This window comes from Fundulus heteroclitus, chromosome 6, assembly GCF_011125445.2.
Source record: "Fundulus heteroclitus isolate FHET01 chromosome 6, MU-UCD_Fhet_4.1, whole genome shotgun sequence".
In the NCBI taxonomy this organism is placed as follows: domain Eukaryota; kingdom Metazoa; phylum Chordata; class Actinopteri; order Cyprinodontiformes; family Fundulidae; genus Fundulus; species Fundulus heteroclitus.
This window is the reverse complement of record NC_046366.1, coordinates 25,846,871-25,872,221: the sequence shown is the minus strand read 5'-3', so window position 1 is coordinate 25,872,221 and position 25,351 is coordinate 25,846,871. Positions and strand designations below refer to the sequence as shown.

The window sequence follows — 25,351 nt, the reverse complement described above, 5'->3', positions numbered from 1 at the left end:
TTTTAAAAATTAATGTAAAAATCTTAATGTATTACACAGTCTTTAGCATATTATAGAAATATCATGGTTATACTTGCTAAAGTTGCTGAAGCCACGATGTCTGTACATAGGGTCTGAGATCTCAATTTGAGAGATTATATCCCATTAAAGAGACTGAAAGCTTAAAAGTATGACAGCTACAGCCTTCCTGTTACATATTAAAGTCTTGCTCTCTCTCGCTGTCTTGCAGCCTGAGTTAACCCAAGCATTTCTTCACGTTTTACAAAACACATTCTCCTTTTAAAAAGCTAGTCACAGAGATAGACTGAACACAGCGTCACCACAGAAGCGTTTTACTTTTACCACAGCCAGATGGCGTCCAGGTATGGTGCATTCACAGATGGGAAAAATATAGGACTTCTGAGGTTTTCCAATCCTGTCAGGGCCGAGAAAACGAAAACACAGCCTGGTGATTTTTCAGTGCATCTCTAGTTCTATCCCGGACCTCCCTCCTGCTCCCATGCATGCTATAGTTTTGACTAACAACCCTGTCCTGCTTCCATGCATTCAACAGAACTATCCAGTCTGTTAATGAAGAAATCAACTGTTGTTTTCATGTATTTTTTTTTTTATCGGTTTACACAACTGTCTGAATGAGTAATGTCATTTTTCATCCATTCCTCATGAAACCCCTTTTTCAAAACTTTATTTGATGTAGAGGAAAAATTCTTACCCAACTCTGGCCATGTCTGCTGTTGGAAACCGTCTGACAGAAACTCACAAGGCCAAATTCCAAAGCAAAAACCGCCAAACTGTTCTGCAGCTCGAACTTGGAATATTAATTATTTTTTGATGCCGAGCCAAGTAGTTTCATCCCACGTGAATCTGTTGATTAAAACAGCAGAAAGTCTGCACGCAGAACCTCAATTATTATGGGAAAATTCTGGTGAATGTGAACCTGGTTTCCACCCTCCACTTATTACCGTGCGGTCCAGAGAACCAGCCTTTTTCCCTGACTGGAATCTCAAAAGGTGCTTTTGTGTTTTTCCATTTCACCACATAATGAGGGGAATAACAAGCACGGCTGTAACGACGTTCCGGTTCAAATTAGATCCGGGAGGGGGGGGTGGGGGGTGAAGGGTTTCGACGGGGTGGGTGGAGGCTGGAGGGAGACTCATATTTGAAAATCCATTTTCATGTAGATCCGAGCATAAGAGCAATTACAGTCGAGAGTTTTTTTTTTTTTTTTTTCTGAGAGACACAGAGATGCTGTAGTGCATTAGGGGAGACAAGCAGTGTGAATTCTGCAGGGAGAGTACTTTTTTAGTTTGCTGTTAGTGTTTTGGAAACATATGACCAGCAGAACTGGAATAGAAATAATGGGTTCTCAGCGGGAAGCTAAATGTTTGGCGAAGCTTCACTTTCCTCATAGTCGAGGGTAAGGAATTTAGAGCCTCTAACTCTTAGATCGAGTGCACGCTACAGGAACATGTCATAAATTGAACAGGTGTGACACTAATGGATGTTCACACAGTGTTGTCAGTTTTCTCCTGCAGAGCCAAACAGACAACTTTCTCGCTAAAAGTTGCCAGAAAGAGATCTAAAATGTGTAAATGTGAGAGACTTTTGGTTTGCATCTTCATGGAGACAGAAAGTCATATGTAAATGGCGGCTGCCTGTTTATCCCGGGCTAGCTTTTCAGTACCCTGCAGACCCTCTGAATTGGTCTTTGCCTTGTCCCAAGCGACGTCAACGGGCCCTTCTTGTCTCCATGGGAACCTCTTTTTAATGTCAGCCTATCTGCATATCAGAACTGCACAAAGAGTGAGGAAAAAGACAGAGGGAGAGAGCTGAAGGAGCCGGAGATACAGAGAGAGGGAGGAGAAATCAAACAATGGCATCTCCACAGGGTCCCTCAATGATGCAACTCTCACTACTGTTTGAAACTTTGACAAAGGAGGTCCGGACATAGTCTCCTGCAAAACTGGACTATTTTTGGTAATATTCTCTTTTTTTTTTGTGGGGCAGGGGATAAAAAAAAAGAAAAAAAAACGCCCTCTGAAAGATTTCTTGTGAATATCCAGAGCCATTTTGTGAAAATCCTTTTATTCCCATTGTGCTCGCCTGCACATTTGGACAAAAGCGATCAGCTCCTCCTTTCTATTAGTCTCTGAGATAGCTTTTTTTTTTCCCCCTTTGCGATGTTGCATGGGGAAAGAGAATCCACGAGTTCACACAGGAAAGGACTGTATTCACCTCGCATATCCCTAACACTCACTTCCTTTTCTTCTTGACTCGATCCTCTCAGTGCGAAGGGTCCCACCCAGATTCTCGATTCCACCCACCAACCAAGAGGTGATGCCGGGCGGCAGCGTCAACCTGACCTGCGTGGCGGTGGGCTCCCCCATGCCCTACGTCAAGTGGACCCTGGGTCAGGAGGAGCTGACCAAAGAGGAGGAGATGCCGATGGGCCGCAACGTGCTGGAGGTCACCAACATCCGGGAGTCAGCCAACTACACGTGCGTGGCCATCTCTTCACTGGGCATGATTGAAGCCACGGCACAGGTCACCGTCAAAGGTGAGGTCCAGGTTTCTTTAAGTGATGAGTTCAACGTCGATGTCACTAACCCTTTTTTTGTCATGCTACAAATAAAACCTTTGTTGTATTTCATTGAGATTTTGTGATAGACCAACACAAAGCAGTGGATCGTTGTGAATTTGACCAGTTCTTCTCTCCTTTACCCCTGAATGAAATCCAGTCCTACCAGTGGCCTTCAGGAGGCACCTAGTTGGCTAAAAGAGTCCTCAGAGAGTCGTTGGAGAACTTTGGGGAAGAAAAGGTTTTATAAAGACCAACAAATGTCAGGGCTAAATTTCGTGAACAAGTAGACTGAACAAGTTCAGTCATAAAACAACATCCCAAAGTTTTTAGAGCGCTGTTCAATTCACCACCTGATAATTGAAGGATTGTTACACAACTGCAAACCTACTGAGACATGGCCCTTCCCCTGAACTGACAGAGACACCGTGGAGGCAGCATCATTCTGAGAGGACTAAAATGTACCATACATCTGTTGGGAAACTGCAGGGTGCAACATGCAAAGCACTGAAACTCTGTACAACATGGTGGTGGCAGCATCATGCTGTGGGGTAGGATTGTCTCCAGGAAGTACAGAGAGGATGGAGACAGGGCAGTGCCGCAGAGACAGAAAGACTTGAGACTCGGGACGGATGGATCGCCTTCCAGTTGGACAACGACCCCAAACATACAGCCAAAGCTACAAAATAGTTCAGATGGAACTTTAAAAACTATTCTGCGTTTAAAAATGTTAAACTTTGTGTTGATCTATCACTTAAAATCTCCAATAAAACGCATTAAAGTGCTCAAAAGTGTGTTAATACATTTGCAAGGCTCTGTATACCCTAAAACAGGTTTTAAAGCTAATTAAAGCACCTTCACTTGCCCTATGAAACTAATTTAACACATTTTGCAGTTAGAGATAAAAACAGAAATCAAGAGTTTGGAGTATCCTGGTCAATAAATTGATCTCTATGGCTTGTATTTTTCTCTCCGCCCGCTTCCATAGCCCAGTGTGTACCTGACTTTAAGGAGGTGTCGTCTACCTATCACGGCCTCTGGTATCAGTATTTGTCCGTATTGATCTGGCTTTCCACTCAAGCTGATCGATACACAAAATGTCACAGTCATTAGAGGGACCACCGCAATACAGACCTGTTTCCCCAAGGAGGCTTCGACACGGACCCTCCGTTTGGCTTGCATCTGCAACAACCGGAACCACTCTCGCAATCTTCTTGTATTGTCAGCCGTCGTCAGGCTGTTTATTAAACAAAATGGTGACTTCACCTGACCGTTGCTGTTCAATTTTGGGTTAATTGCTGCTGACAGTATTATAGGGGTTGGCTTACAGACAATCAGCTCAGTCTGGTTAGTGTGACATGAGCTGTAATGAGCTCTGTTTGTCTGCTCTTTAGAGCTGTTTTATCAAAATTGTCAGAGGTATAATTTTTACTGGATTTAACTGAAAAATGTCCATTATTAATATGCAGTCCGGAAAAGTTTGTAATTAGCTTTATTATCCTCTTCCAGGTCTGAAAAAGGATGAAAAAATTTGTTTTCAATAGTGCAAAAATGTTTGGTTGCCAGATGCTTTTCTTTCTAGTTCCCTTTCCTAAAAGACCAAAATGTTTAAATATTTCAGTCTGCGTCTTATGGGGGGTGGGAGTTTAAATCCTGATTGCATCTAGAAGGGAATCTAGTATAAAAACCAAGTCTGTGTGCAAGTTGACCTGCTGTGCGGCCCCTGAAGAAGGAAGCAGCTGAAAGGACTCACATCTTAGCTTGTATTTACCTCAACACACCTTGATTTAAAAAAAAAAATTAAGAATCACTACTCTACAAATTTGTTGCACTCTAGACAGCTTAAAATTCAAGTTAAAACTGAGCAGTGCTTCTTAAGCTAGCTCTGGTTATAATGCCAAACAAATCATCAAAACTGCCTTTTTTATAATGTACAGCTACTAATGTCTAGTCTATTTTAGGATACTTCAGTCTTTATGTCCAAGTCGTCACAATGCCAAGAGTTATAGGTTATAAAATAGAGGATATTTATTTTTGCCCAGATTCCCAAACAGCAGTGAAATAACTACACAGTGGGTCAGAAAGCTTTACATCCAGACGTTGTTGTTTTGGATTTGTTTTGTGTTTTTGCCCTCAGTTCGGCTAGAACAATCGATTTAGGGCCATGTTTTAGAAATATCTTCTAAGAATTTTTTTTTTCATTTTGATTTTAGTATTTATAACAAAGAAAAACATCAAACATCCTAAAAGGAATACATTCGTTTTCTTCTAGGGAACATTTTTTACCATTAATATGGAAAAACATGACAGGGGAAGGTTCTTTTTGAGAAGGAAACACCAAAAAACAAAAGACTTTTGCTTGAACTATATGTGTCATATGTTGTGAAAAGTCACAAAAACTCCTAAAGCTAATTTTTTTTCATGACTTTGCTGTTTCTAGAGTCATTAATTCAATTTTCAATTAAATTGTATTTATATAGCGCCATATCATGAAACATGTCATCTCAAGGCACCTTACAAAGTCAAGTTCAATCATATTATACAGATTGGTCAAAAATGTCCTATATAAGGAAACCAGTTCATTGCTTCAAAGTCCCGACAAGCAGCATTCACTCCTGGGGAACCGTAGAGCCACAGGAAGAGTCGTCTGCATTATGGACACAGAACACAATACATGTATTGTAATGTATATAGGTGCAGTCATGTATTTTTCTACGTTTGTAAAAATGTCAGAGCTAATGATTTGCTTCTCCTTCCTCAGCCTTACCAAAGCCGCCCACCTCCCTCACGGTGACAGAAACCACCGCCACCAGTGTGACGCTCACGTGGGATTCTGGAAACCCGGAGCCCGTTTCCTACTACATGATCCAATACCGGGCCAAAACCTCGGACAACGGCTTCCAGGAGGTGGAGGGCGTGGCAACCACGCGCTACAGCATCGGCGGACTCAGTCCGTACTCCGAGTACGAGTTCCGCGTCATGGCCGTGAACAACATCGGCCGCGGGCCGCCCAGCGACCCCGTGGAGACGCGCACCGGCGAGCAGGCGCCCTCCTCGCCGCCCCTCCACGTTCAGGCCCGCATGCTGAGCGCCAGCACCATGCTGGTGCAGTGGGAGCCTCCCGAGGAGCCCAACGGACAGATAAGAGGTTACCGGGTGTACTACAGCTCCAACATGATGGACCCGCTCAGCGCCTGGCAGAAACACAACACGGACGACAGCAGCCTGACAACCATCTCGGGGCTGACGCCCGACATCACCTACAGCCTCAGGGTGCTGGGCTTCACCTCCGTGGGCGACGGACCTCCCTCTGACATCCTGCAAGTCAAGACGCAGCAGGGAGGTGAGCATCCAGTCACTCTGCGGCTCTGAGGCTCTGAGGCTCTTGGTGCGTGTCGACACCAGGAACGCATTGTTGGTGGGAGGCATTTTATCTGGCTGCGTTTGCGTAACAGCTTAGAAACGCGTTTATGCGTTTGAGACGCAGTCAGTGAACCACTCAACAGAGACATTCAACTTGATCTTTCCTACTACATTACCCTACCTCATAAAATATTTTGTATATGGTCATAGTCCACTTTAAAACTGCATTGTACTTCATTGGGTTTTCATCATTTAACAACAGGGTGAGGTTGAGAGACAGTATTCTGAGCTCTGAACATTTAAACCCTGTTCAGGCCACCATTCAGAAGCACAACTGTAAACATAACGTCCACTTAGACTGACAGGCCCGGAAAGGAGAAACGCCCAAGAGGTTTAATGTTGACTCTGGAGGAGCTCCAGAGATCTACAGCTCAGGTGGAAGACTCTTAAGATACTTAACAGTGACACACAAAACAAATCTTAAAAATTTAGAGATTGTTGAATTATTAAACGAATGCAATAAGTAGCCCTTTTGTAGTTCTGTAAGGGTTTAAGACAACAGAAGAAGAAGGTGCTCTGGCTAAAGGAGAGCATAGCTTCTTTATTTCATTATGTGTCACTAGTGGCCTTTATTTGACTAGCTGAGGGAAACTGGTGTTGCACTGCAAAAATGGATCTAAAAATAAGTAAAATGTTCTTAAAGTTATTGTGTTTATGCTTGATTTGAGCAGGTAAATAAGATTATCTGCCAATGGAATGAGCATTTTGACCCTTAAAATAAGATAATTAGACATCCTGCACTTAAAATAAGATGAAGGAGATGAATTGTTCCTATTTTAAGTGCAAAAATCTTATTCCATTGGCAAATAGTCTTATTTTTCTGCTTAAATCAAGGAAAAATGCACAAATTTTAAGAACATTTTACTTATTTCTAGTTCTGTTTTTGCAGTGTGGGAGTGAGGGGAAAGTCCACGGGCCGCAACTCGGACCTGTGATGAGTTAGACTACAACCCGAAGTTTGTCAATGCCCCAAATAAATATACTATAGTATATAGTATTGTCCAATATGCTGGACAATACTGGAAAAAAACCTATCGGAGGATGCAAAAGACTGGAGACTGGAGCGAAGGTTCACCTTCCAGAAGGTCGACAACCCCAAACGTACAACCAGAGCTACAAAGGAAGGAGTTTAGATAAAAACTGATGTATGCATTAGAGTGACCCGGACCTAGATCTGATTAAAATCTGTGGCAAGACTTGAACATTGATGTTCACAGGTGCTCCTCATCTAATTTCAGTCAGATTTTTTTTTGTGTGTTATTTGAAAAGAAAAGTCTCTGAATGTGCAAAGCTGTTGGACACATACCCCAAAAGAGCCGCTGCTGTAATTTCAGCGAAATCTCGTCGTTTCACTTGGGGGACGATGTAGCACACACACACACACACACACACACCTCCGGATCCGTTTTATGAAAAAACATATAAATTACTTTCACTTCATAATAAACTTGTTTGTCTATGACATAAAATCCCAAGAAAATGCGTTAAAAATGTGATGTTGTACGTGACAAAGTGAAACCTTTCGTAAGCCTGTCCGCCTATTTGCTCTGACCAGTTCCCGCCCAGCCGTCCAGTTTCGAGGCCGAAGCCGAGCTCGACACCCGGATCTCGCTGACATGGCTCTGGCCCGTCCAGGACCAAATCACCAAGTACGAGCTGCAGTACTGGGAGGCCGGCACAGACAGCAAGGTTGGAACAAGAACACAGAGTTCACACTGCTCCATGTCATGATTATCTCTGCGGCACAGCGGCTCAGCTAGCTCCCTCTCTGTCTGTCTCTCTGTCTGTCTGTCTGTCTGTTTGTCTGCCGCTGCTGAATTTTTCTCGTTTTCCACAGTGAAACTGCAGACGAGTCTTACTCTTCATGATGCAAGCCCTCTGCATACAGCGTGTCAGCTGAGGCGGTGTTATTGTAGTAATGTAGTCAGCTCCCCAGCTGATGAGAAAGACCTAACGTGGACACAATCTGCACTCTTACTCACTTCTGTTGTGGCCATTTTTTATTTTTTTGTTTTTGTTTTTTTTAGACTGAACTAATTTGAAGCTGGAGGGGCTTCTTGTTTTGGGAACAAGTTGGTTCTACTCTCCCCTCTGCATTCATGTATGACCGCTTGCATTTCAGTGGGAGATTATATCATCGTGTTATTGCGGAGCACATGAACAGACTCGTGCCGCGCCATCTCTTCTTTTTACTGATTGTTTTCGTGTTTTGCTTTTCTCTCTCCACGTCCGAACCCTCCAGAAACACGTGACGTTCAACCCGGCGGGCTCCTACGCCGTGGACGGTTTAAAGCCTGACACCATGTACTATTTCTCCCTGGCAGCCCGCTCCGAAATGGGTTTGGGCGTCTACACCCAGCCCATCCAGGCCCGCACCGCTCAGTCCAGTAAGTGCTCCATTTTTCTTCGGCGCGCGCCGCCGTCTCTCTGTCCTCTGTCTTTTCTGCTTGTTAGCCACTAACCCGGTGATTTCAGAGAGTCACCTCCAGGCGGCTGAAGCACGTTCAGGTTGTTTCCCCTCAGTGAGCGAGAGAGTCAGGGGCGAAATGTGAGTTTTATAGACCTTAAAACAGAGAGTGTGAGCAACTTGAATGTCAAATCAATCTGAGAGCGGCGTATAATGCTGACGGTGCAGCCATCCCGGTCAGCTTCCCCCGCTTCCACCACCTCCCCTTCTGTCACCAGCACTAACCCTCCTGTCCATCTAGCAGAGGGCAGGCCCTGTGTCAAAGGTACGTTTCGTGTGTCTTGTTCCCACATTTGTGAGGCGTGCTGTGTTGCTTTGCCTCATATCATTATGTGCCTTTTACAGTGCCAGCATTCAAAATGTCACACTTGTTTTTATTTTTTATTTTTTTCCCCCAGTCTTCTTATTATTTGCTGTGTAGGCACAGTGCTTGTACCGCCTCACCCAGAAGGGCTGTGCGCACCGCATGCTTGTTTTGCACACAGCCCTGAGAGGAACAGAACAGATGCTCATTATTGGTTATTGTGATCATCTGAATTACGGCGCTTTGCAAAACCATTCATATGCCTTGGACTTTTTCCTATTTTGTCACACCACTACCGCCAGCTTCTTGGTGTTGCATTGGGATTTTATAAGCAAGAAGTAGTTCGTATATGCAAATTGGAAGGAAAAGGAGGATTAAAAACTCATTCTAAGAATAAAAAAAGAGAAATATGTGGTGTTTATTTGTATTTAGCCCCCCTAATTCATTACGTTTTAGTTCCCACCTTTCGCTGCTATTGCAGCTTCACGTATTTTGGGGTGTGTCTTCCAGTTTTGTGCATCTAGAGACTAACATTTTTACTTTTAATGACTCAACATCTGTCGGATTAGATGGAGATTATCTGTGAAAAATCAAGTAGCAAGTTGTCCCATTGATATTCTCAACTGGATTTAGGTCTGGGCTGGACTTTGACTAGGCCATCCCAACTCACGGTGCTTTGATCTAAGCCATTCCCTCGTAGGTCTGGCTGTAAATTTAAGGTTGTCGTCCTGCAGGAAGGTGAGCCTCAGCCAAATCTCTCAATTCTTATGCTGCCTATTGAAAACAGCAATCCTGCTGCAAGCAGCTAGACCTGCACGATGTTAGGAAAGCATGTGTCAGTGGTTGGCATACAGAGAAGTGAAAGTCCATCAAAGTGGATAATTATATTATTGGAAATCAGAGTTTTAATCCAAAGCAGCTGAAATGTCAGATTGTGATTCAATATATTGTGCAGCTCTAAATTATACTGACAAGAAATGATCTACAATAAATTAAATTATATACAGTAGGACAGCTGGTTATTCATCTGTTGGCAGGTGCATATCAGAGTAATGGGTGCCGAATACTGATGGACACCATATTTTTTACACTTTATTTGTAAAAAAAAAAAAAAAAAAAAAAAAAAAGTAAACCAGGCATACATTTTTTCTCACTTCAAAAATATGTGCTCCTTTTACAAATGGTTTTTAACGTGACAAAGTGTAGAAAAGTCCAAGCTTTATGAATACTTCAGTGAGACACTGTACAAGTGATGAAATTACGTTTTTGGAGTCATATGAGGTGATTCCAATAGCTAACTGAGTGCGGTGGACCGGAAAGAGGACACATCGCTCCGTTGGAGCCGGAACAATGGAAACCAACCCAGAGTCGCTACAATGCGGAGCTTGTTGCTTCACAAAAGATGGATGCCGGCTGAGCAAAGACTCCGGCTTTTGGAGAGCAAACAAACGCAACAGCGGACGTGTTTAATTGCGGATTGTGATCAAAATGTGGTCATTAATGAAAGTTAATCATGGAAGTAGCGTTAATTAGCGGCTGCTGATTGGTGTGCATTCGCACCGGTGCGCACATTTAGATTCTGCTTTCCTCTTTCAGCCGCCGCAGAGATGTTTGGCTGTTGACCGCTGTTCTCAATCTTTAAAGGATCTTACCAGACGTGAACTGTAGAGGACAGTAAATGAATTACAGTGTTGTAAAAATGGTCACTGCCGCCTTATAGATTTTCTAATCTTTCTTCTTTTCTGATTATCAAATACATTTTAACATTTAACAAAGATAAACCAAAGTTAATACAAAGGGCTGTTTTCAAACAAGTAAGAAAAGGTATCCAATTCAAGCTCTCCTTATATTAAAATGTAATTTTCCACCCAAACTGAACCTGTCGGTCAACACGAAGTAGGCTGAAGGATTTCAAAGCATTTCTAAGGCTTTGAGACTAAATCTACTCAATTTACAATAAAACTGCATGGAGGACTCCTCCAGGAGATCATAAAAGAGCCCAGAACAAAATCTAAAGCATCGCAGGCCTCACTGACCTCCGTTAGATTCAATCTTCATGCGTCAAAAAAAAAAAAAAAAAAAAAATGATAAGAAATGGGCCATAAGAATGAGACCGGACAAAAACAAGAGAAGGGAGCTCCAAGGTGAAAACAACCACCATGAACAAAAAAACACAACCAAGCTCACCGTTCCCCAACAAGCTTCTTGCAAGCTGCATTTTGTATTTATGCAGGTTATCTGTGACTGATGTTGACATTTGTTTAATCAAAAATATTAAAGTGGGTCAAAAAAACAAACAAAAGAAAACACAGAATAAATCAGTAAGGGTGTACTACCTCTTCACCTCACCGTATGTCAATGTATTCTGGAGTTAGATATTAATGGTAATAACCTATTTGGCCAAAGGCTCACCATAATAACCCTAAATGAGTGAAATTTGACCAAAATCATGCTCAAGGATGTGATGCGTAGAAATCTTTTTTTTATTGGGGCATTAAAGTTACACTGACAAACAGAAGCCGAGTAACGAGTCCACATCCTTCTGCCTTCAGCAGGCAGGAGGAACAGATTTGAGTTTCATGCAGCGGTACGATTCAACGCATGCCAGCAGCCCTGGGAAGGTTCTGCAGTGAACAGGCGGTTAGAAATGATTATATCCAGGGCTGCGTTTTAAACGTTCAGCATTATTATTTTTTTAGGAGGACGCATCAGAATAAAAAGCTCCGTTTACCCTTTTTTTTTTTTTTTTTTTTCTTCTTTCCTGTTTCACGGCTCAGCTGAGGCCTCGACCCAGCTGCATGACACTTGACCTGAAATTGAATGGGAAAGCATTGATGTGAGAGTGATTAACACAGCTGAAAAATCAATAGATCGAGGTGCGGCGCTTGCTCAGATTTCCTCGCTTTGCCAAAAAATAAAAACCGAGGATGGTTATTTTGTTTTACCGCAGTTCATGTGCAAAGGTTGCCGCTGAGCGTGTAGGTTGTAGGAGTTTTATTTACACCATCAATATTGGCATTAAGATTCACATTTGAATTGTTTTAGAAACTGATAAAATTCAGATTGCTGAAAGTTTAAATACATGTTCTGAACTCTGTTATATTTGGATTCTAGCTGCAGTCCACGTTTTTTTTTTTGTTTTTGTTTTTTTGTGTGTGTTTCCATTGGATGTCGTCCTCTTCAGGTCCACCTTCACTCTGATCTGCCAGATTTTTTGATCAGGAGTTCAAAATCAGAATCTTTAAAAAAAGTCCTAACTCTGCTACTTTTCCATTAATTCATAAGTCGCTGTGAAGCCTTTGCTGTTCTTTTATTCTCTTGTAAATCAGTCACATCCTCACGTCTCTTGTTATGAAGTTTTGTGTGTTGGCATTAGTTTGTTAGACCGCAGTTTATTTTACCAGCATGCTTAAACTACAGCAGCAAAAAACAAACTCTTAGTTATTTGATTCTTTTAAAGATCTGATTTTTTTTTATCGGGTTGAATAGTTGCAGATAGTTGCATGAAATATTTGAATGCTGTCATAATTTATTTTCAGTTTTGTTCCAGTTTTCCAGTGTTTGGTCTCTGCCTTTACCTCCAGACTCGAGAGTTTAAACGTTTACACTTCAACTGTTGAATAGATTAATTTGAATTCTTTCAATAATACAATTTTTCAAGTTAGATGTTAACTTACAGAGCGAGGAGGACATTTTTAAATCTGGACATAATCGCTTGCAAGAGCGTTTATACCAGCTGGACTTTTTCACATTTTGTGTTTTTTGGATCCCCCGCACCATGATGCTGCCTTCACCATGTTTAATGGTGAGAAAAAACAGGGTTCTTGGTTTTAATTTTTTTCACAAGCTATGATCCATAAGCAAAGGAGAATATCTGCATTCATGTACGCATAGACGACACTCAGAACCATCATTTGCTACAATTAAGTCTGCAGGTTTTTGACCACACTGCAAAAAGAGAACTAAAAATTAGTAACATTTTCTTGAAATTAATGTATTTGCCCTTGATTTGATCAGGTAAATAGGATTATTTGCGAATGGAATGAGTATTTTTACCCCTAAAATAAGATAATTAGACATACTGCACTTGAAATAAGATGATGGAGATGAATTGTTGCTATTTTAAGTGCAAAAATCTTATTCCATTGGCAAATAGTCCTATTTACCTGCTCAAATGAAGGAAAAATACTTTAATTTCAAGAAAAAAATTCTTATTTTTAGGTCTATTTTTGCAATGCAGCTTTGCACATCTCAGTCACTGAATGGCGAACGGTGCCACAGACTCTCAATTGGACAAAGGTCTGGACTTTGACCATTCTAACACACTCCATGACAGCTCTTGTTCTATTGTACTGTTTCAAGATGAACCTCCTCCCTTACAGCTTTCTGAAAGGTTTTCCTGTAGGGTTGTCCTTAACACCATTTCTGACCACCTTCTCCACCTGTTGTTTGTTAAGGACAGAGCCTCATATTTTGTTCCTAACCCTCGACTTTTTCTTAATCTGACGAAAGGGCAGCGGCAACAAACCAGATGTTAGCCGAGACCACCTTAAGTGTTATTGATCATAAAAATCAAGGCTGCATACTGTCTCTCACTGCCCATCTCAGCTGCAGCCAGGCTCTCTAACGAAGCCCACAGCTTCTGCATGAGCGTGTTAACACCAGTCAACGCTGTCATGCACTTGTTCACAAGCTCACACATCCATGGCCCGTTTATTGCTCCCACCGCGCGCTGCAAGAGGCAGCACGGGGGGGCGGTTAGGGACAAATTACGTCTTCATAAAACGCACGGCCTTGTAAACTTTTTGGCATGTCTTATATTCTGTCCGCCTCGCCCTGTGGTTTCATTGCCTCCTGCATAAATGTGGCGCCAAACGCGTCTTAAGCATTGGACCGATAAAAGCTTCTTTTCTTTCCTTTTTTTTTTTTGCACCCAAACCTCTCAGTCTGGAGGTAGCATCCTGTTTAGGATGGAAGCTTTTTGCATTCAAACTCTGGCAATGGTGTGTTTTTGAAGAGTCCAGGGGCAAAAACGCACGCTAATTGTCAGAGATTAACGTGGCACGTGCATCTAGTAGATCGTTTTTCTGCAATAAATATCCAAAAGTCAAACTAATACATGGATTATTTGCATTCTATACTAAGCAATTGATCAGAATTGGATTGCTGCAAATGATTTCCTTCTATCTGCAGTTGAAAGTTGTTTGAATACCCTGCAAAAAGCTTCCTTAGTTTTGTCATGTTTTGTGTGCATTTTTTAGTTTCTTTTTTGTTTGCTTGATCCGTGGCCTTCCTTCGTGTGGTTTGCTCCCCTCCCTCCCCCCCACCCTACAGCTCCCTCCGCCCCACCTCAGGAAGTTCACGTGGTCAGCCTGACCTCCACAAGCCTCAAGGTGAGTTGGGTGGCGCCGCCTGCCGACAGCCGCCACGGTGCCATCGTGCGCTACACAGTCAGCTACCGGGCTCCGGCGGGAGAGGACACGGAGCGGCACGATGTGCCCGACATCGGTGCAGACGCCACCAGCCATGTGCTGGTAGGCCTGGAGAAGTGGACTGAGTATGAGGTGTGGGTGAGGGCACACACTGACGTGGGCCCAGGCCCCGAAAGTGCCCCGGTCAAGATGAGAACCAAGGAGGATGGTAGGTTTACGCGACGCTCGCTCGCTCGAAGCAGCCTGTCACTAATCTCCTTCACCCTCCTCCTGCTCGTTGGCTCATTTTCCCTGTTCCTAAACTCTGAGGTAATGAGGTGGCGGTGGTAGCTGATTGGGATCACCTTCTTCTTCTTCCCGTTTCCATCTTGGCGCTCATCACTCCCTGGGGTTCAGTTCTGTGTCACTTTCCTCTGCTTGTACTGTGTGAACGCTGTCTCTCTCTTCTTCCAACCCCCCCCCCCCCACCTCCACACACTAAAGAACAGGAGTCGAACTGATCTCGCCTCTCTTTTCTATCACTCTTCTCTCTCTCCTTTTTTTTTCTTCCTCACACGTTTCTCATTTTGTTTGCAGTGTGATAGAGGGCGGCTTCTCCTAGGAGAGAGTCGTCTATAATTAATGTGTTTGAAGTTTGCTGCAACACGGCTAATTTCATACTGGAATTAAGGGCACTACAGACATGACTAGACTACATGCTGTTGGGTCTGTGTGGTGTTTTGGGGGGAAGCAGTAGCCTTGGCACTTCTGGAGTGACTGACGATTAGATTTATGGCCACGTCTGATATCGCTCACCCCGACAAAGTTTTTTTTCTGTAGCTTTTAGAGTTGTCAAGACAAGTGTCGCACCGCTAATACACGAGGCAGCTCAAATTATTTTACAAGAAATTCATTAAAAGTATAATAGCAATGTATTTACAACTGTATGTACAACAGGAAAAGAAAACTCAATAAAAAGACAGTGATTAAAAAAGTTTAATAGCAAAACTGTAAAGCAATGTTAACCTGCCAACTTAAAACAAAGTAATACCCAAGACATGGTAAAAGTGTGGCGATTAATTAATGAGAAGCTAAACAAATGTGTTTTTCTCCATTGAATCAGAGGAAATTCTGACCTATTTGCATCATATCCATACTGACCTGTTTACTGTAAACAGACTGTGGTCATGGGGTGATACGGGATTATAAAAGTTATTTCTTGAACCTACAGTACAGTAAGACCTCACTGCAAAAACGGAACTAAAAATAAGTAAAATGTTCTTAAAATTTGTGTTATTGGCACTGATTTGAGCAGGTAAATAAGATTATCTGCCAATGGAATGAGTATTTTGACCCCTAAAAAAAGATAATTAGACATCCTGCACTTGAAATAAGATGATGGAGATGGATTGTTCCTATTTTAAGTGCAAAAATCTTATTCCATTGGCAGATAATCTTATTTACCTGCTCAAATCAAGGACAGATACACAAATTTAAAGAACATTTTACTTATTTTTAGGTCCGTTTTTGCAGAGCTGTTGTAGAACATGAGGAGGATCACTGAGATATTTATTAAAATGTGACTGGGAATGGAGCCTTGAGGGACTCGAGGGACAAAATAAACCCTGCCAAGCTAAAGATCACATCATAAAATATCTTTACTGTTAGGTCTCCATCTTTTCCTTTTGAGCTGTGTCTAACCTCTTCATCCGAACTGTGTCTCCCTGCCCTCCCCTCAATGTTTGGTTTCCAGTGCCAGGAGCCCCTCCCAGGAAGCTGGAGGTCGAGGCCATAAACTCCACGGCCATCCGGGTCACCTGGAAGCCCCCCGTACAGGTGAAGCAGCACGGACAAATCAGGGGCTACCAAGTGATCTTTTCCCGGCTGGAAAACGGCGAACCACGAGGCCAGCCGAACATCATGGACGTCGCTTTGCCAGAGGCACAGGTAATGGCTCACCGTACCCTCACCCTGCCTTTCTTTGTCCACTTCTTCACTGTCCTGTCTACCTTTCCTGTGATGTTCCCTCGCTCTGCTGTCGTCTGTCCTCCTCTCTTTACACTTCGGTTCTCCTACACCGGGACGAGACACGTGGAACTTTCTTTCTGTCTGCTGCAGTATCCTCCCTTTTTTTTCTCCCCCCTCTTCCTGTAATCTTTTTCCACATGTGACATTTAACTCTAAATTGGTACCCTGCTCCCAGAGCTTTGGATTAGCTGTCAGAATGAAATCCACTTAAATTCAACAGTAATAGCTGTTGGATATACTTTCTGTTAGTAGCATCAGGATGTGGCTTAGCGAAATCAATGCAGCCCCCTCGTGCAGTTCTAACACCAATACATATGCACCGCCTTGTTACCATGTTTATAAATTAAAGTTATTTCCCTGACACTGCCCCTTTACACGTTAATGCAAAGTGCAGTGAATCGCCCAAAGCTGCGCAGTACCATGAGATGGATGAGATTGTAATCCTTAAGTGGGACTCGGAGATTCATGAATATCCTTAAGCCATGAAAGCCCAACTCTCACAGCTGCCTGATTTTGCAAATAAAATAAAACCAGCTTAAAAACCTCCTGCCGGTTGTTTGTTGGTTGTAACGTTAGGATTTACTTACTTCAAAACTCGGCCGCCTTTATCAGACGAACAGGGCTCAAATTAGTGTCCTCTGCACTCATACCAACTTCTTCAGTTCAATTTAGTCTAGATTATGTCTGTTAAATTGTATTGAGTCAAATATAATCAACATAGTTCATTCCCATGGCAGTCAGATTTAGATCCAGTTACCTTACAGTTCTAGTCAAACCAAATACTGTTATACTGTGGTACAGTCAAATCCAGCTGATCATTTGATGCTAGTTGGTAAAAAGGAAAAAAGGTTATCTGGAGCCCAACTGGCTGCATTCAGTCATCGGGACTTTGCCGCAATCCCCCAAAAAGATCTAGCATTTTGAACAGTTGAAAAGAAACCACTCCTTTTTAACAAGAAAGCGTCAGCAAAACCTGGTATGGTATGAGATCCTTTCTATGTGAAGGAAAAAAAGCGCAAATTCAGGGTCCTCACCAGGAATTTGTTTTGTGTAACGGGGGGGAATGTATTCCTGCAGTGGAGTGTTGGGTAGTGAAGCTCAAAGAGGGCTGCGCGTCAAGCTAATAACAGCTAGCATTAGCTTATGTTGTCTGGGAGGTTTATAGCTGTTCTGATGCACCTTCAAGAGCTTTACTGACCTCTCTGTTGCTCTCAAACATCCGTGTTCAGCCACTTCTTTTGTACAGGCAAAGGAATCAGCTAAACACAACAACAACAGGCTTGGAGTGCTTTCTACGACACAGAAAAACAGACTACACCAAAGTAGTGGTAGCAATAGCCCCATCAGTGGTCCAGTCCTGGACAGAGACATGGTTAAACACAGTAACTCTCAGCCAGATGGGTTTCTGTTCCTGTGGAAAAGGAAAAAAACAAAGAGAGTATGTAAAAGTTAATGGCAGCAGTAACTCAGTCCGTGACCTGGGCCAGGAAAAACACTGAGCTAAACAAAGAAGCAATGGTCCAGTGCTACTTTGTAAGGGTTAGAGTACCGTAAAACTGTATGCAACCCTAAAAGCAGCCATAGTTCTTTAAATGGCTTTGCCCCCTGGATGGTCTCTGAGCCACGGTTGAAAATAAATGGAGTCAGTAGTATCAGAGGAAATGATCAGCTCCTTGGTTTAGCTGCCAGGAAGTAACTGCCTTTGTTGGATATTAATTTTCATTTTATAAAAAAAGAAAAAAAAAAGGCTTTCCCTAATGTAAACTTCACAGAACTGCTGCTATGTGGCTTATTCATTTGTAATCATTGCCACGGGATCTTTTGGATTTGAGTTTTGTGTAAACAGCTTCTCCGTGGTTCTCTCACAGTAAAGTCAAGCCCAGTCAGTTTAGCCGGCGATAGCTGAGAATAAATGCGTCTGACTGACATGCAACACATTGGCCGCGTCTCCTCACCTGGTCGAAAAGTGAGCCCTGATCTGCCAGCCTTTGTTGAACAGCAGTTGTTTCTGGCAGCTGTTGCTGACACTTCATTGTTATCTGACTGTGTAGGGGGAGCGCTCGACAGCCAGGACAGCACCGTTTGGTCTGGAAAAAGGAGGAAAGCATGGCGGCGGTCGCTCCTCTTCCTTCGAGGGTTTTCTGTCTGTGGCGGCACGTTCCGCATGATTTTGCTCCGAATTGTGAAAACTGAACTGAACACGACCCTACTTGTTATGCGTACAACACTCCCTGCCATGTCTCATTTGGGGCACACGATAAACATGAAAACTGTACGTCGGCGCTCTGTGTAGATGCCGTGTGCTCGCCTTGCGTTCAGGACACCTTCTCCTTGGCAAACCCAGGAGTTTTTCCTCCTAAGTTCGACCTCCTTTTGCCCCCGTTCTGCTTGAAAGTTGGCTTAGTAATTATCAGATCCTTGCGTGTAAGGTCTGTTACCCTTGGTTGAGTCATCTCAACAGACTCATCGTTGAGGAGTCGACCTGCAAGGACGTGCCCAGATGTCATTAAAGACCACACAGTCAGACAACAACCCCTTATCCTCGCTCGCTCAACTGGTTTCAGAACAATCCCTCCTTTTTTCACGCGTCTTCCTATTCACATACCCCAACAACAACAACGATAACATGAGCCGGCATGCTTCCTGCAACGATCAACCCCGTAGTAGGCGTTCCAGCCGGTCGGAAAGGATTTTGTGACTCATCTTGAGAGTCATGCAAATCCTGCGAACGCACACCTGTAATTGATGATGAATCAAAGAAGAAAACAATTTTCCTCGGCGTTGTCGCATTCCCAAAGTATTCCTCCAAAGAAATTCCCTTTTTAACGACTCGTGAAATCGGTTTCATAGCCGCCCTTTCACCCGAATTGGAAGCGCAGCGGGCCTGCCAGGAGGAAAGCAGAATCCACATTTTCCAGGTCTCTGAAAGCAACCGCGACCTCACCTTAGACTTCAATCACAATCTTAAGCCAAGTGATTGAATTGCAGATCCTGTCAAAGAAACTATCACCCCCCCCCCCCCCCCCTCCAACCATTCTCTTTGTCTCCGTGTTTCTGGCTCCTCTTTCACCCTTTCTCAGGGTTAGCTGAAACGCTGGGAGGAGAGCTGGGAGAGCTCGCCTGTGCGTGGGTGCTTTAAGCGCTTCTTCGCTTTTCAAGCAGGAGCCCACACATCGCCCTCATTTTCCTGCTAAATTTACACCAGAGGCCACGTTAACAGTGTGATGTTATCAACCCCTTTCGCAGCCGCTCTCCTGTTGGGAGAGTGACCCAAAGCTGAGCCGGCAACGTCCACGCCGCGCGGCCATCTCCATCACAGCGCCGTCGCAGCCGCGTCCAAAATTTTCTCTGGAAAGAGTTGACTATTTGAAGCCATTAGCCTCACTCCGTGCTTCTACCCGAGTTTCCCTTTCTGCCCAAGTTTGCCTCTATTCAGCACTACTTTCCAGGTTCATTTGGTTTGACCACTCATGCATTTTTGTAGTTTATGCGAGCGAGGTGACGCTTCACTGCCTCTACGGCCTTCGCTGCCCCAGAGTGGAGTTGAATAGAAATTGGGGGTGGAGGGGATGGGGTGGGGGGTGGGGGGGGACACAAGCGAAAAGAAGCACCTCAGCCCGTTTCACTCCATCAATCATGACAGCACCTTCTCTTCCACATCGCTCGTTCTCCCCTCGCTCCCATTTTTATAGCCACACATCTAAGCCCATGTCATCACATTTGCATTCACCCGCCTGCAAATTATACCGCTCCGTTTCCACAAACGACGCTTATCAGCAGTGATGTGTTTTCAGCTTGTGTTGGTATTCAAAATATAAATGGAGGATAATTTATAATTCTCCTGTGGATTTAGGCAGAAGGCAAAAGCAGTGGCAGCTGAAAGGGGGGGATTAAGCCCAAGATGAGATAGCAACTTGTGAACCTTAATGTGTTTGCTGTTCTGTTGACATACCGAGCTGAATTGACGGCAAACAAATTAAGCAATTAGGAACGTTGAGAACTGTTAGACGTGGAGTTAAACAGCAGCTGCTCTTAAACGCTACTTTTTAGTGGCCCGCTATGTCAGGGGAGCACAGGGCTGCAGGTTCTTTCATGTGCCATGTGTTTGTGGGCTCAATACAACAGGGACATCAAACAGGCCTTATGTCTGATGTCACTTAGCAGGTTGGTAATAAAAACCATCCGCAGAGAAAAAGCAGGAGAACATTTTGTCTTTTTTATGAATTATGATCATTGTCTCTGCAGTTTATGACTCACTGGTGTGTGATTGTTAAAGTTAGGAATAGCTAGTGCTTATATCTTTTTACTGTGTAAGAGTTCCCCTAATCCCAATGGCTAACCACTGAGAAACACACTTAGTTTTATTTTGAGAAGTGTCTCCTCAGTTCGTATGACTTAAAAAAAGTCATAAATTTTGGGTACTTTTATAAAAAAGAATGTTGTATTCTTTGTAAATCAGATAAATCAGTCTCTGCCTCAAGTAAAGGAGTTTTAGTTACTTGATCTTGGTTATAAAGTGATTGTAGGATGGAAAGATAAATTGATTCTTAGACATTACTGATTATGACGTTTATCTGCTCGTTAGTAGATATTTACTGTAATCACTTGACTACCTATCCTTGTAGAACACTATCAGTAGAATATACAGAGAATTATCAAAATGCTCAAAATGGGATGCTAGTGGGTACCAATTTATGATCTTTGGTGTGGAAGATGGTACTGAATGAAGAACAGTCAGCCATTAGAGTAAGCGAGTTCTTCTCAAAGCGCCAGTCGGTCGTGGCAGATGGCCGTTCGCACGGAGCCGGCTTCCATTGGAGGTGTCCTCCTGTTACAGGGGAGTTTACCTTTCCACTGCTGCTACATGCATGCTTGGTGGGAGGGATTGCTGCAAAGTTGGCGACACAATGCAGGCGCTTGTCTGTTGTTGTTGCACGCTCATCCAGGAGGACATAATGCTGTCAATGACTCGATGCAATCTGCTGGGTTTCCTTAGATGGAAAACCTTTAACCAATCTGTCTGGATGATTTGATTTAATTGACTTTGAAAGTTCCTTGAGATGACGTGTGTTGTGAATTGGCGCTATATAAATAAAATTAATTTTAATTAAATGGTAAAGAATAAAACTAGTCAAGGGAAACTATATCTGTGTAATGTCCCAGAGACTGCAGTTCATTCTGGCTGCAATAGGGTGAGAGAGAGCAATGCTGATACTTGTATCTGCTCTTCTATCGTAGTTCTCAAAGATGAATTAAAATCAGTTAAAGTCAATATTAAAATGTAAAAACCAAATGTCTAAAACCAAAGACCGTAAATGGGACATGAAATTGAGGCACCTGTAAATTGGGAGGTATGGTCCCTTAACTCTTATTCTGGATGTGTTGATGTTATTTTGGCCTTACCAGTCCCCTCATCCACTCCTATAGTCCCTCCACCGTTTGCCTCTGCTCTTCTACCCCCCCTCCTCCCCCAGTTCTGATACAGTGGCCGCCCACGCATCCTCACCTCCGCCCCAACCTGTTTTCTCTTCTGTAGTTTGTGCCTCATCAGTGTCACCAGTGTCATCTCTCCTGCCCCCGTTGTCAGCCAGGCCACCCATCAGTGAACTCCTCTGCAGCGACTGAGCTGGTGAACACCAGCCGTTGCGTTCTGCATCAGCGGGGTTTGATGTCACAGGGCTAACACAGCGGCACTGGTAATAGGATTTCATGCTCGACGCTGACGGAGCCCTGCGGCACCGAAATGGGCTTTCACTTCCCCCCCGGGAATTACTCGGCCGAGCACAGCGAGCAGGGAGAACATTTTGGAAACATATATTGAAATGTAATGAATAAATGCTCTTCCCTCTGCCTCCGTTAGGTGAAAGAGAAGCGCTTCATGGACTCTGTGTAGTTTATGTCCACAATGAGGCAGCTATCAAACCCTAACAGAGGTTGCTTTAAATTTCCATGGCTTCAAAGATGAATGGGGAAACAAGGCAGTGCATTAGGAACAATAAAGAAGTCCACAACCATTCCTCTTTGCTCATCTCCAATTTATTTCATGCCACTCAACTTTCCCTCATTTCTCTTTTCCTTCCCTCCATCTCTTCCATCAGAGTGTTTTTTTTTTCCCACAGCATGACTCTATTGACACCTACATTCATCTGCCAGTGAAAAAAAGACAAGTGCTTTTTTTCCCTTGCCTGTTGTGTTGTTTCTGACTCATTTCTCTCCCCGCCCTGTTGTCCTGTTGTCTTCTCTCCCATCAGTGGAATATTGAAGAGTCCACCGAGCATGTGAGTAGCCCTCATGTGTGCTGCTGGGGTTTGTCTTGCAGGGCAGGTTTTTTTTTTTTTTTTTCTCCCCTCTGCAGTTTTTTGGGGGTGCTAGTGTGTTTTGGATCACGAGGCCATGTCTGTGTGTTTGCTTCTGTGTAAGCCATGCCTGTAATCCACTCAGTGTGAATCCTCATGAAAGATCATAACCCCATCACAACCGCAGCCAGAAACGTCTGCCCAAATGTTTTTCTCTCTGTATGCGATTGTCTGTGTGTGTATGTGTGTGTGTGTGCACGGTTATTTTTTATCAGCACGACTGCAACTGCAGAGCAGGAGTGTTATTTCCACTAAACATTGTGTACAGGTCAACATTTTTTTAAGACAAACCAGTACCAGTTGTGCACTTGCAAATGTTGGAGGCCTGCGGTGCCGTGTGCATGGAGTGCTTTCCACTACTGAGTGTACACCCCAGTCAAAAGGCTGGGTGTCACAATCTCAGTGTGATGCTGACATTAATCAGGCTCACCTAACCTGCTGTCTTCCCCCACCGTTCAAGATGACATGTCTATCGGAGGGGAGGAGCCGTGGGGTTTTATCAGCTCCGCACATCTCCGAGGTTTCCACCAGCCTTTCATGTTCTTTTTATTCGCCTAGATGGCAGCTCTCTGCTCCGTGGCTGTCATGCAGCTCTTTGTTATGGCTTATTACCTCCTAGAAGTCATATGGCATATCTGTAAATGCAGAGCCATTTACTATTCTTAGTCAGGCATTCAAGAAAAACATGGGAAGGGGTTTTAGAAGGAGTGTACTAATACATCTAGCTCACAAGAGGAGACGCCACACAATAATTGGAACATGAAAATGTGAGATTTTATCAATATTTTGGGTCAAATTTAGTTTCTATTTACAAATCGAATAAGGATTTCATAGTATAGTATTTTAGAGGATATACAATATAAAATACCCCTTTAGAGTAGTGCCAGTAGGAAGCCCCGTAGCTAATATTAAATTTAGCAAGCTTCTTTAGCAAATGGCTAACCAGGTATTCTCCCGATGTTTACAAATGATTTGTATTTTATCTGACCCTACTTAGTTTTTTAATTTTGGGAAGCATCGATTGTGCAGAACTGGCACAATAACTAATATATAATAACTGGAGGGTGTAAGACTCCAGCTCACAAAACAATATTGCGTCCACAAGAGGGAAGCAAATTTAGCTATAGTCTGGGTAAAACAAAAAAATCCTGTTTTTTTTTTTTTTTATTTCCACAAATCAAATAAATATCTATTGTACCACACATTGTGTTTAAAGCATTTATAGTGTAAAAATGATGTAAAAATCTAGTGTAATAGGAAGCTGATCGTTAGCACCTAATAGTTAGCCAGTCATGCCATTCGTATCTGGTCTTGACTGTTTCTTTTTTTACTGGTAAAAAAGTGATACATCCAGTCAGTAGATAAGGATTTTGGAAATATTTTGGGGAAAATTAAGAATCCAGATTTTTTTTCACTTATGTTTCTTAAATAGAGTAGAGTTTATAAATAAAATCCTGTTTTTAAATAATACTTAGCATAAAATAAGCTATTTGTTCAGCACCAATTGGATGCTCCAAAGCTTCAGTGTTGCTAGAAGCTAACAGTTTGCTAGTTGCTTTCTCACAGTGCTTACAAATAATCTGTATCTTGTCTGTAAACTCTGTCCCTGTGGTTTTTTATTTCTAGCTAGTAAAAATGGTTTCCTTTAAAGAATCTGTTAAACAAAATAACCCTTTAGCTTAGGGAAGACGCAAAGCTCTCACACAAATGCTAACTTTGGCTTCCTTAGCGGCCAACAGTTAGCCAAGCTCACATCTTTTGTGAGCTTATGTTCTCTGTCGCTAGGGTTGCCAACTGTTCCTTAAAAAAGGAACTGATCCACATTTAGAAACAAAAATATGTGTCTAATTAAATTAAGGTTTGAGTCAAATGTTTCCATTTACTACAAACTCTATACTGCAATTTAGGCCTAAACATAGCAGATGTTATTTACGTCATTACGGACAATTATCCTTTTTCAAAACAAAACCACTGCCTGTTTGATTCATTCAAAATTTTGACAAGAGGTGTAATCTGTTTTTCTATAAATGCATATTTATTTTTCTTATAGGTTAAATGTAGAAACGTATGCAATTTGAAAATAATTGGTAACAGCTTAAACTAAGTGCTTGTAAAAAGTTAATGATCAGTTAAATTAGGCTGGAGGGAGGAATAGAAATAGAATAAAATAATATTTTATTGTCTCACAGTGTGGAAATTCATGGTTAAACAGGGCCTGATTTGAATTCATAACCTACAGCAATTCAGTGCCAATGGCAGACTAGAAAGTGTCCACCTGATGAGAGAATATTTATATCATTAGAGACTTTCGGTCTTAGCTCGGAGAGAAAAAAAAAAAGACCTGTGAACATCCATGGGCCTACTCGAGACGATTACTGCAGTCTTTAATTAGAAAACTGCAACTGCAACAGTTTCAGCCTGTCAAACTGGTAAAATGGCTTCAACACCAGTGCTTTAATCTGTCCCTTTAATAGCTGAGGCAGCGGGGTGTGTGCAGCCAGTTGGTTCTACGCGATAACGCTAAGCTGCAGAAACCTGGTCACAGATTCCTCCTGCAGCCACATGCCATGAGTCAGGCTTGGCTCGTGTCGCTCTGCCTTTAATGCGTTGATTAACACCTGTCAGACACCGAGCCGGATGCCGTCAGAGGATGTCTCCCGTTTCACACGTCTGTTGTTTGCTTAGCGTTCTGTTTGCCAGGTAGCTAATGCAGTGGGACACGCCACAGACGGATGTCTGGAACAGAAATGTCAACATGTCGTGCTGACCCTTGCTTAGCAGGGA

At 43.0% G+C, this 25,351-nt stretch overlaps 1 protein-coding gene across 22 annotated transcripts in view; it reads left to right on the top strand.

Moving 5' to 3' along the window:
• Window positions 1-25,351, top strand: part of LOC105931007 (protein tyrosine phosphatase receptor type F) — a 280,629-nt gene that overhangs the window by 173,479 nt on the left and 81,799 nt on the right. For 10 of the 22 annotated variants that reach the window (XM_036138431.1, XM_036138434.1, XM_036138432.1 and 7 more), the window contains 7 exons: window positions 2,288-2,557; window positions 5,340-5,921; window positions 7,557-7,690; window positions 8,244-8,388; window positions 14,107-14,412; window positions 15,937-16,130; window positions 22,463-22,489. In XM_036138431.1, coding sequence (XP_035994324.1) covers window positions 2,288-2,557; window positions 5,340-5,921; window positions 7,557-7,690; window positions 8,244-8,388; window positions 14,107-14,412; window positions 15,937-16,130; window positions 22,463-22,489 — 1,658 coding nt within the window. The remainder of the gene's footprint in view (window positions 1-2,287; window positions 2,558-5,339; window positions 5,922-7,556; window positions 7,691-8,243; window positions 8,389-14,106; window positions 14,413-15,936; window positions 16,131-22,462; window positions 22,490-25,351) is intronic. The other 12 variants (XM_021319996.2, XM_021320002.2, XM_021319994.2 and 9 more) reach the window with 3 other exon arrangements.